This window comes from Rhinoderma darwinii, chromosome 4, assembly GCF_050947455.1.
Source record: "Rhinoderma darwinii isolate aRhiDar2 chromosome 4, aRhiDar2.hap1, whole genome shotgun sequence".
Lineage (NCBI taxonomy): Eukaryota > Metazoa > Chordata > Amphibia > Anura > Rhinodermatidae > Rhinoderma > Rhinoderma darwinii.
In genome coordinates this window covers 116,238,692-116,251,238 of record NC_134690.1, presented here as the reverse complement: position 1 = coordinate 116,251,238, position 12,547 = coordinate 116,238,692, and the positions used below count along the sequence as shown (strand labels likewise).

The window sequence follows — 12,547 nt, the reverse complement described above, 5'->3', positions numbered from 1 at the left end:
GACGTCGACTGATGCAGGTATTTGTGGAATAGTTGATTTGCCGTGTTGGATCTTTTCGGTTGTTGTCGGGCGCAGTCCTTGGAAAGTCATTTATGCCAAACGACAGATCTGCATTCCATCAATAGAAGCGCAGACCAGGCCAATCTAACGTACGGTGCGGTCACCCAAAACGACCAGTCGTGAATAACAAATTGTCCAGAAGACGGTCGTCTGATCACTAATGTATGGTCAGCTGTAGGAATTATTAGGGATCTGACCCCAGAGATCCGCTTCCATGGCCTCTTCCAAGATCAATAGTACAATTGAGGGCTTGCTTCCCGCACCAGGACGTACAGTTGCGGAGCGGTTCCCGGGAACTGGGAGGTCAGCTGTCCCCGACAGCTGACACTCCAGTCTTGCCGGTCCGCAACTGTACGTCCTGGTGCGGGAAGCAAGCCCTCAATTGTACTATTTATCTTGGAAGAGGCCATGGAAGCGAATTTTGGAAATGAACCCCATAAATGCGGCGACCGATTGCGGTTGCCGCATTTAAGGGGCTTGAAGCACATCGCCAGCCCCCACGAAGTGATTGTGGGGGCTGCCGATGCTTGTCGTGGCAATCGGAGGCCAGACAATGACCTCCGGGTTGCCATGTACGGAAGCCTCGGAGGAGCAGCCTCTGGCCGGTCCTCCGATGCTTCCTATCAGTGTGACTGTCACGTCACAATGACAGTTAGAATACATTACAGGGGATAGCAGGTAAATGGTGGGAAAGCGTAAAACAGGTACCAGGGATTAAACAGGTACCAGCGTATATGCAGGTCAGGCAGGTGGGAAAGGGTTGAACAGGGAAGTGTTGTGTTAGGGGGGGAGAAGTTGCGTGTAGCTGCTGCTACACCAGGATACTTAGCAGTTCATCTGGTCCAAGGTTGGTGTCGTCTCTCAGGAGGGAAGAGAGACTGAAGTGTGGGACAGTTTGTCCTTTTAAACCCTCCTGTGCACATCTGTGTGAGATCACATGCTCATGCATGTGCAAGGGGAGGAAGGCATGGGCTTATGGCTCCCTCATGGAATCTCATTACCTAGTGAGGGGGATGGAAGGGCAGGTGGAACTTCCTGCTTCCTCTCCAGAATCTCGAGGGGGAAGGGAGGTAAGTTAATCAGTCGGGATGTCCTGTGGTACATGGGTATATCACAAGATACAGCCCCAATTACTTCTCTGGCCCCCTGCAGAGTAAGGAGACAGGAGATCAAATGCAGCATCTCCCATCTCACTCTCTGCTAATCAAATCAGGGCAATGACTAATTGTCATTGTCTTCTTTTGAGTAGATACCTATGACCAGGTCTGTGAATCTACAGACCTGGCTCCTGGGACATCAAGATATACGTATCATATATATATATATATATATATATATATATATATATATATACAGTGAAGGAAATAAGTATTTGATCCCTTGCTGATTTTGTAAGTTTGCCCACTGTCAAAGACATGAACAGTCTAGAATTTTTAGGCTAGGTTAATTTTACCAGTGAGAGATAGATTATATATAAAAAAACAAAACAGAAAATCACATAGTCAAAATTATATATATTTATTTGCATTGTGCACAGAGAAATAAGTATTTGATCCCTTTGGCAAACAAGACTTAATACTTGGTGGCAAAACCCTTGTTGGCAAGCACAGCAGTCAGACGGTTTTTGTAGTTCATGATGAGGTTTGCACACATGTTAGATGGAATTTTGGCCCACTCCTCTTTGCAGATCATCTGTAAATCATTAAGATTTCGAGGCTGTCGCTTGGCAACTCGGATCTTCAGCTCCCTCCATAAGTTTTCGATGGGATTAAGGTCTGGAGACAGGCTAGGCCACTCCATGACCTTAATGTGCTTCTTTTTGAGCCACTCCTTTGTTGCCTTGGCTGTATGTTTCGGGTCATTGTCGTGCTGGAAGACCCAGCCACGAGCCATTTTTAATGTCCTGGTGGAGAGAAGGAGGTTGTCACTCAGAATTTGACGGTACATGGCTCCATCCATTCTCCCATTGATGCTGTGAAGTAGTCCTGTGCCCTTAGCAGAGAAACACCCCCAAAACATGTTTCCACCTCCATGCTTGACAGTGGGGACGGTGTTCTTTGGGTCATAGGCAGCATTTCTCTTCCTCCAAACACGGCGAGTTGAGTTAATGCCAAAGAGCTCAATTTTAGTCTCATCTGACCACAGCCCCTTCTCCCAATCACTCTCAGAATCATCCAGATGTTCATTTGCAAACTTCAGACGGACCTGTACATGTGCCTTCTTGAGAATGGGGACCTTGCGGGCACTGCAGGATTTTAATCCATTACGGCGTAATGTGTTACCAATGGTTTTCTTGGTGACTGTGGTCCCAGCTGCCTTGAGATCATTAACAAGTTCCTCCCGTGTAGTTTTCGGCTGAGCTCTCACCTTCCTCAGGATCAAGGATACCCCACGAGGTGAGATTTTGCATGGAGCCCCAGATCGATGTCGATTGACATTCATTTTGTATGTCTTCCATTTTCTCACTATTGCACCAACAGTTGTCTCCTTCTCACCCAGCGTCTTACTTATGGTTTTGTAGCCCATTCCAGCCTTGTGCAGGTCTATGATCTTGTCCCTGACATCCTTAGAAAGCTCTTTGGTTTTGCCCATGTTGTAGAGGTTAGAGTCAGACTGATTAATTGAGTCTGTGGACAGGAGTCTTTTATACAGGTGACCATGTAAGACAGCTGTCTTTAATGCAGGCCCCAAGTTGATTTGGAGCGTGTAACTGGTCTAGAGGAGGCTGAACTCTTAATGGTTGGTAGGGGATCAAATACTTATTTCTCTGTGCACAATGCAAATAAATATATATAATTGTGACAATGTGATTTTCTGTTTTTTTTTTTAATATAATCTGTCTCTCACTGGTAAAATTAACCTAGCCTAAAAATTCTAGACTGTTCATGTCTTTGACAGTGGGCAAACTTACAAAATCAGCAAGGGATCAAATACTTATTTCCTTCACTGTATGTAAAAATATTTTTTTTAATGTCAAAGCCTTTAAGCCTCTGGATGTACCCAATAATATTTCCATTAATTGACAGCAAGTAGAGATCTTCAACATAGTGAGGAATTGAAACACAAAGTATATTAGAATGATGTAAAACTGTTCATTTTACTATAATGGTTACCTGGAATTGAAAAAAAGTTGCACTAAGTTTCAGGCTGCAATCTTCATTCCTTCATTTTTCAGACCCCCTGACATTGTTTGTTACCTCCTCCTAGTTTCAGAAATTTCTCCGGTGGTCATGTTCCTCCCAGTAATATAAACTGGATGTGAGTTGTGTGTGTGTCCAGGATGCTGCTGCCTTCACTAGTTCTCATGTATCCGCACCGTTTTATTCATGTACTGATTTCTGTCTACACTGATAAAGCCTAAGGCTGGGTTCACACGACCTATTTTCAGGCGTAAACGAGGCGTTTTACGCCTCGAATTACGCCTGAAAATACGGCTCAAATACGTCGGCAAACATCTGCCCATTCATTTCAATGGGTTTGCCGACGTACTATGCCGACGACCTGTAATTTTGCGCGTCGCTGTCAAAAGACGGAGCGTAAAATAACAGCGTCGTCAAAGAAGTGCAGGACACTTCTTGGGACTTAATTTGAGCCGTTTTTCATTGACTTCAATGAAGAACAGCTCCAAATTACGTCCGTAATTGACGCCTCGCAAAACGCGAGTACGAGCAATTACGTCTGAAATGCAGGAGCTGTTTTCTACTGAAAACAGCTCCGTAATTTCAGCCGTAATTGTCGTTATCGTGTGCACATACCCTAAGTGATTGCCTCTCTGCTCAGCTTTCCTCCCCATGTACACTCTGATAAAGTTCAGCCTGTGTGATCTGCCCTCCTTGAACACGTGTATGCTTTCCTTTCTCTCCACACTCTGATCTGCCACATAGAATCTCTTCCCCCGCCCTGCGACTCTAGCCGTTTTCTAGCCTGAGCAAGTTAACGTGGGAACTGCATATATTTGCAGCCCTCACTTCAGCCTGTGTAGGGGATTTGTGATACACCTCCTGGCCCAGTATGGCTGTAGATGACCCCAGGGGGAAGGGTAACATGAACTTTTGTTTATGACATCACACCCCCCCCCCCCCCTCTCCACATGAATTAGAAAGCATACTTGCTTGCTCTGCATGTCATGTTTTTGTTTAACTGATCTAAGCTTAATCAGCTGGTTTATGAACGCCACCACCCGGACTTTTATCAGCGTCTGGATCACAGCGTAAAATAAGTCGCACCAAGCACTCACACACATAAACGTCAATAAAGTTTGCACATTTTACGCGGTCCATACCCGATCTTTAGCCTAAAATCTGCGGACCGTTTCTCTAATGATCATCGTAATCACTATGGCTGTAAGGGTATGTTCACATGGCCTATTTTTGGCCATTTTTGGGCCGTAAAATCGGAAGCAGAACGCCTCCAAACATCTGCCCATGGATTTAAATGGAAAAAAGTGTTCTGGGCCGTTTTTGGAGCCGTTTTTCATAGACTCTATAGAAAACCGCTCCAAAAACGTCCGTAAAAAACGCAGCGAAAATCGCGCATTGCTTAAAAAACATCTGATAATCAGGAGCTATTTTCCCTTGAAAATAGTTCCGTATTTTCAGATGTTTTTGAGTTTGTGTGTAAACATACCCAAACAGGTATTACTAGAGAGGAATATCTAATAGATTTCTGATGGATGGAAAAAAGATTTGTCTGTCTGTCACAGAGGACATTTTCACCCACTGACTGTCACCATAAGGCCCCATGCCCACTTCCGTTTTTTCCTTCAGGGTGCTATCCGTTTTTGTCACTGATAGCACCCTGAACCCATTCATTTCAATGGGGCCATGCACACTTCAGTTTTCTTGACGGTTCGTTGCTCCGTTCCGATCCAAAGTAGAGCATGTCCTACTTTGGTCCGGGATTCCGTGACCAAGTCAATGGGGCCGTCAAAAAAACTGAAGGCACACAGAAGGCATCCGTGTGCCGTCCGTGTGTGATGGAGCCGTTGCCTAGAAACTGCCGGGCGGGCATAAAACATAACAGAAATATTACACTAATCGGCAGCCACTTGTCTCTATCAATCACTGAGAAAAGAGGCTGCTGATTAAAAATAAAATAAGGGGGTTCCGGCGCTGGCGTGTGACATCGCTCCCGCTCCTCCAGACCTTACAAAGCGGTCTGCGCTTACAAATATCTCCTCAGAAAACACTGGGGTGGAGAAGACCTGACATCTGAACGACTGGCGGTACCTATATGGAGTGTTATTTGCTGAGGAGCAGTAAAAAAACCTGATTTGGAAGATATGGGGAACGACGCTATGGAGGAACAGCCGCCCAAGATGGCGCCGTTGGAAGAGAGACGGGACAGCGCTGACTTGCCGTCTCAGCCTCCTCCCACGCAACATCCTACCTTGCAAGAAACTCTGGATTACAAATTATTGGCCAAAGCAGTGGCCGACCTTATTGCTCCGTATCTGTCCAGCACTCTGGTGTCGACAGTGCAATCCACCTTAAACCGCCTACAAGAGAGCATTACCCAGCATGAAGGCCGCTTAAACGAAGCTGAACAGAGGATCTCTAATGCCGAGGACAAGTTGATTGCGGTGGTGTCCCAAACAAGTGATCTGCATCAGACCGTTAAACAGCTTTATGACCGCATTGAAGACCTTGAAAATTGGTCCCGCCGGAACAACCCGAGACTGGTCGGTCTGCCGGAGTTCATACCGGTTAAGGCTCTTAGAAAGCTGTGAGTGTGATTTACCACAGGCCCTGGGCTCATCAGGTCTCAAACGGGTGGAACGTGCCCACAGGGCACACTTCTTACCTATATCCCATGTGTCTACATTATTGTTAAATGGTGTATTTATTAAACCCTATAGATGCATAACTATATATATTTTGCTCTTCTTAAACTGCATAGGCTATGGAGGATCATGTATTACATTAAGACACTAAGATTGCAGGATATGAATTAATTGATATGGGGTATTGTTGATTAGTATCATGTCTTTGTACACATATCACGTGGGTATAATTACCACATACACCTTTTTATTTATTAATATATTATATTAATAGCCTTTTTCACTTTTTGTGGGCCTCGAGTCGTCTGTCTCCGTGGTTGGACTTGTGGGCGATTTTTGCCCCACAGTCCTCCGCTGGCACACACAACTGGATGCTACACTTAGAACTTCATTACACCGTTTTTCACGGTTTATTTTATTTTTTAATTTTTATCTTTATTATTTTTTTCACTCATTTTTATCATTATTATTCTTCCAATTATTATAATATCACTTTAGATGTGTGTGTCCATTTTTTAAGCGGGCAGATTGAACCGATTTGCATCAACGTGTTGGTTCATGGTGATCCACTATGTCGGCTAACCCACTCCGTTTTTTTGCTCGGACGCTCTTTCAATTATACACATATATTAATATCAACACTTGGTCTATTGGGTATTTTCATTCTAATAAATTCTAAATAAACTTATTTTTGTGACGGGGTTCAGGTTGGGGCTTTGCACCGCCAGCGTTGCATGTCGGCGATGCTCTTCCTCTCGTAGTCCCTTTCACTACATGCTCTTCCTTCTCCCTATGTAACCACATAAGTGTGCTGCAGCATAGTTAACAAGTGAGTAACCTTATATTTCTATTTATATTGGTATACATCCTTTATATCTATCTGCTTTACTGAGGATCTTTTTGAGTCTTTATTTCACATGTGTGGCATGTATAAACCTTTTTAGCTAACTTTATGGGTGATGGCTTCTGGGTCTTTGTGGGGGATATACACCGCTCGTGCTGAGCGTGGACGGTGTTCTCCCTCTCATGGTCCCAGTTGTATATAATAAATAAATATATATATATAAACAAAAAAATGTTTTGTTATGCATTTATGATATTTCTCTGCTTATTAGATTTATATACACTATTTGATTGATGGTGGACAATGTGATATATGCATATACGCTTTTTGGTCATAGTAAATGTCGCATTGTATTAACATGATTCGACTATTATTTATAATGGTATAGTCGTATGACTGCTGAATTCTCATTGTGTTTACAGTGGTGGACATGATGGCGATGTTCTATTATATTTGTTTAATAAATAGGTATTTTTGAATGGGTGAATCCTTTTGTTTCAATATATACTTTACCTGCGGTCTGTGCGCATGCGCCTCACGGGTCCATCTGAGTGCCGTACCGGAAGTTGTCATCGGTCATTGAATGTGGGCATTTGTGTCTGCATCGAAGGGCCGGATGTGCTCGGTAGGCGCTATGCGCCGATCAAAGCCGCTTTATTGGGCTCAGTATTTAAACCTCTGTTTGGGGCTAGCATCTACCATCTCCTGACGAAGGTTGCGAAACGCACGTCGAGGTGTTTCCTCGGGTGCATACATCTCATCTCCCATCATGTCCACCACAGGTAACTAATTAGTCTTATCAGCATTATTCACTTTTTCACTTGATTGTTTGGAACTATGGTACAACTAGTAGGAGAATCCTAGGTAATTCCTGCCTCTTGATGTGCTATTACAGTAGCGACTTTGGCATTAACTTTTGTAATGGTTCGACTTGTATTCACCTGAGACCGTTTTTAGTTATGTTTTTTTTAACTGTTTTTGTACTATGTTTGTCTAATAATTGTTGGGGGGTAATTTTGTCCTCAGAAAGGGGACTAATAAAGTTTATTTTTACATTATTTTTTGAGTTATTATTGATTAGTTCATTAGACAATATTAGTTTTGTGAATATAATTATTTTGTCTTGTGCTCTAGATATATGCTCGGGATATATATATAGGTTATAATGAAAAAGTAAAAATGTCCTGATTTTGTCCAAATGACACAGGTTAACAGTTTGTTAGTGAGGATTTTCACCAAAAATATAAAAATAGCCAGATCAGTAGTTAGAGCAATTAGCAAAGTTTGGTAATTCTGCTTGTTTTACTTAGAGATATTGAAATTTTTCTAGTCAGTTCCAGGAGACATTTTTTTGCAAAACAGACAGCAGGAAGTGCAGCCATATTGGTTGTCACTGTTGAATCAGCTTCTCAGAAAAGGATGACCTACTATCATCTTGTCAGCATGCTCGATCCAAAACGGACAGTTTTACCATCAGCTGCTAAGACTTTACAGTGATTGCCGTTGGCTCCCTCTAGTGGGGTCCGTGGGAATTTTGATGTTTAAAGAGATATTTCCATCACAGACATTTATGGGATATCCAGATTTACGGCATATTACAGATGTTAGTGTGAGGAAAAGAGTTCTTCCATTTTCCCCACATCTATTATTCACAAGCTCCAAGCCCCTAGACAACGAGACAGAAAAAGGTAATTGGAGCAAAGGACATTCTGGTAGTCTTCTTTTAAGGACGATAAAAAAAACATAACTCTGAGTGCGTGTGTTTGGCATTTCTGTATTGTAAATCCAACATAAAATAAATGTTTAACAATGTCCATTAATTCTTTACTTTCATGTACAAAACAGGTTTGTTTTAGTACGTCAATCATAATTCTCTGTTATCCAACTGTAGAGGATATTGTTCCATGTTTATTTACACTCCAAGCTCTAAATCTTCCAGTTCCTTCAGAAGAGCGTCCTCCTTCTGGATTTTATCAAACTGTGGAAGAGAGAATACAGTTAAAAACAACACACATCTAAAAACTGACAGTTTAACTACCTACATGAAATAAATCAAATAAGAGAATGTTTACACCTAAGAAAACCATAAGGTTGAGAGGAGAATATTGAAATACTGTTCAAATATAGCAAATTCTCCTAAGGCAAAGTGAAGTCTGTGTACCATGAATTCTTGTGAAAAGTTTAGCTATTGGGAGTCCGCGGGATCAGTTGTTATTGCACGGTGAGATGGAACTTTTATAAGGCCCTGTACACATTAGGCCCTGTTCACACAGTTTCTTTACAGGCAGAAACATCTGGCTCAAAATTCCTTCAGGAATGTTGAGTGGACTGCAATTTCTTGTCGCGATTAACGCTGCATTTTTCGCCCGTGGCCATTGAGTGCTGCGGGCAAAAAATGCTCTCTAACGCCCATTGAAAGACTATGCCGCTTTTTTTTTAGCGTGTGGGGCTAAAAGCCACAGCAGTAAAAAAAAAAATCCTCTGCCTCCCATTGAAATGGAGGCGATTTTGGCAGTTTTGTGGCGCTGATTCCGACGTGGTTTCCACGTCAAAAAACAGTGTGAAATGGGCCTAAGGCTAGAATCACACGCAGTTCTTGAGGCAGCTTTTTGAGCCAAACAATGGAGTGAATTCAAAAAACAATAAAATCAGTCTTTCCTTTATACTTTTTTTTCTTTTTAACCCCTTAAGGACGCAGCCTTGTTTGGGCCTTAAGGCTCAGAGCCCATTTTTTAAATCGGGCATATTTCACTTTATGTGGTAATAACGTAGGAATGCTTAAACCTACCCAAGCAATTCTGAGATTGTTTTCTCGTGAGACATTGGACTTTATGTTAGTGGTAAAATTTGGTCGATATATTCAGTATTTATTTGTGAAAAATGTAGAGAAAATTTAGAAAAAATAGCATTTTTCTGAATTTAAATGCATCTGCTTGTAAAAAACAGATGGCTATACCACCCAAAATAGTTACTAGTTCACATTTTCCACAGGTCTACTTTAGATTGCCATCGCTTTTTGAACATTCTTTTATTTTTCTTGGACGTTACAAGGCTTAGAACATAAACAGCAATTTCTCATATTTTTAAGAAAGTTTCAAAAGCCTTTTTTTAAGGTACCTGTTCAGTTCCGAAGTGGCTTTGAGGGGCCTATGTATTAGAAACCCTAATAAAACAACCCACTTTAAAAACTAGACCCCTCAAAGTATTCAAAACAGCATTTAGAAAGTTTTTTTTAACCCTTTAGGCATTTCAGAGGAATTAAAGCAAAGTGGAGGTGAAATTTGCAAATTTCATTTTTCTTGCTGAATTTCAATTTTATTTAATTTTTTTCACAGACGGTTTTACCAGAGAAACACTACTAAATATGTATTGTCCAGATTCTGCAGTTTTTAGAAATGTCCTACATTAGTCTCTAGTGCGCTCGTGGACTAAAACACAAGCCCCAGAAGCAAACAAACACCTAGTGCATTTTGGGGCCTCTTTTTTTATTAGAATATATTTTAGGCAGCATGCCAGGTTTGAAGAGGCGGCGTGGTGCCAAAACAGTAGGAACCCCCCAAAAGTTTGACCCCACAGTTTTTACACAGCACGTATTTGAATTGGGCTGTTAAATTAAAAAAAAATGAATTTTTTTCCAATAATATGTCATTTTTCATCAAAATGTCTTATTTTCACAGGGAACAAAAAAGCCCATTTTGTTACCCAATTTCTCCTGAGTGCAGCAATACCCCATTTGTGGCGATAAACTGCCGTTTGGGCCCATGGAAGGCCTCAGAAGGGAAGGAGCGCTGTGTGTTCTTTGGAGTGGAGATTTTGCTGGATTGGTTTTCGGGTGCCATGTCACATTTGCAGAGCCCCAGAGGTATCAAAGCAATGGAAACCCACCAGAAGTGACCCCATTTTGGAAACTACTCCCCTCAATGAATTAATTTATGGGTGTTGTGACCATTTAGAGCCCATAGTTTTTTCACAGAACTTATTTGAATTGGGCTGTGAATTAAATTTTTTTTCCAATAAGATGTCATTTTGGCTCAAAATTTCTTATTTTCACAAGAAATAAAATACCCCATCTTGCTGCCCAATTTGTCCTGAGTGCGGCAATACCCCATTTGTGGTGATAAACTGCCGTTTGGGCCCAAGGGAGGGCTCAGAAGGAAAGGACCACCATTTGGCCTACTGGGGATTTTCTGGTGCGGAGTCATGTATGCAGAAGCCCCTGAGGTACCAGTAGCCTGTTTTAAAAACGACACCCCTTAAGGCGTTCATCTAGAGGAGGTGTTGTGAGAATTTTGATCGGAGACATACACCCCATAAACTGTAATGTGGGTTCTCACGGGTATGGCAATACCTTCAATGTGGCGGTTATCAGCTGCCTGGGCACACAGCAGGGCTCAGAAGGGAAAGATGAGGGGGATAAGCTGTGTGGAGTGCATCAGGGTAAGTAAAACTGGGGTAGATTAAAAATCAAGGGATGTATGATAAATTTTAAAACACTTTCATACAGAGCCCTGGTCTTTCGGGACAGGTGTTGCATTGATATATTGTGTCCTTCCTTATCCCTCTCTTATAGCAGACTTTGCACCTCTTTTGACTTTTTCCCTTCTTGCCAGTTTGGGGAACGTAGTGCAGTGTATTAGAGCTCTCAGCTACTCACTGACCGCAAGCATAGTGGGTCCTGTGGGACTTTGTCAGGACCCACTAGGCTTCCGTAGATGGCATAGCCGGACGCCATAGCAACAATCGATGCCCGTAATCATATAGCGGGCCGTTGATGGTGGTTTAACCCCTAAGAAGCCAAGATCGCCATTGAACGCGGCTTTTAAGGGGTTAATCAGTCTGATTTTAAACAAACTATTCTCACATGCCCCATCCCATATCAAAGTTCCCATACACATTATATAAAAGTTATCCGAACCCACCAATGTCAGCTGGAGTGGACGATCTAATGTGTATTTGGTGGGTCTCCTGCCTCTCCCCCAACACAGATGTCGGTGGGAGAATTTCAACATGGCTATTTCTTTGTTCCAGAGAGGTAACTGGTAGTGGCATTTTCCCCTCTACCCATTGAAATGAATATGCACGCTCGGATGAGCAAAGCATGCAGAATTATGGGGCGTTGGGGGAAATAGTGGTTGGCTGAACGAGCAATCTAAAGTGTATGGCCATTTTTATTAGAGCCGATATCTTTCTTCCTCATTTATATAATATCCATCTATAGCACTCTAAGAATTACTGTGGCAGCACCAGAGAATAGCCATCTGTACATGGGAAGAGCATTCAAACAGCCTATAGAGCTCCAATTATGCAAAATCTGAAGCTTTGTGGCAACACAACCACTGTTACTCTTTTTGCGTTCTCATGTCTAAGCATGTAAAATATATACATTGGCCAAATTGTATATAATTGATAACAAAATACAGATCTAACTAACAGTGCCTACCACAGGAATTCATGGCAGCCGCATTGTGTTCCAATGGAGGAATGTCACAGACATATGCCCTGATAAGACAGAATTACCTGGTTCTTTTCCAAGGACTTGCCAGATGCTTGCAATTCTTTAAGTTGTTCAATAGCTTTCAGTTTCTATGAAACAATATCTATGTTAATAAACGATGGCCAAAACAGTGCAAGAAAGGCACAAAGTGAAAACACATGACTGGTTATGCAACGGAAAGACAAGACTGAGATTTACACTGTATATTTAGGTTGGCGGCCATAAACGATACTGAAAATCCTGGCACAATATATTCAGACTTATGAGATGGGATTGATAAATTATTCTTTACATCTATTACTGAAACAAAATATCGCCATTTAAAGCGGCTCCTCCATCATACTATGCTGCCCTGCTGAAGACAGGA

At 42.1% G+C, this 12,547-nt stretch overlaps 1 protein-coding gene across 1 annotated transcript in view; it reads right to left on the bottom strand.

Moving 5' to 3' along the window:
- Positions 1-8,440: 8,440 nt before the first annotated feature.
- The window catches only part of EIF2A (eukaryotic translation initiation factor 2A), a 60,800-nt gene continuing 56,693 nt past the window's right edge, over positions 8,441-12,547 (bottom strand). The window contains exons 13-14 of the mRNA XM_075861493.1: positions 12,204-12,269; positions 8,441-8,664 (exon numbers count right to left, since the gene is read on the bottom strand). Of these exons, the coding sequence (XP_075717608.1) occupies positions 8,599-8,664; positions 12,204-12,269 (132 nt within the window). The 3' untranslated portion in view covers positions 8,441-8,598. The remainder of the gene's footprint in view (positions 8,665-12,203; positions 12,270-12,547) is intronic.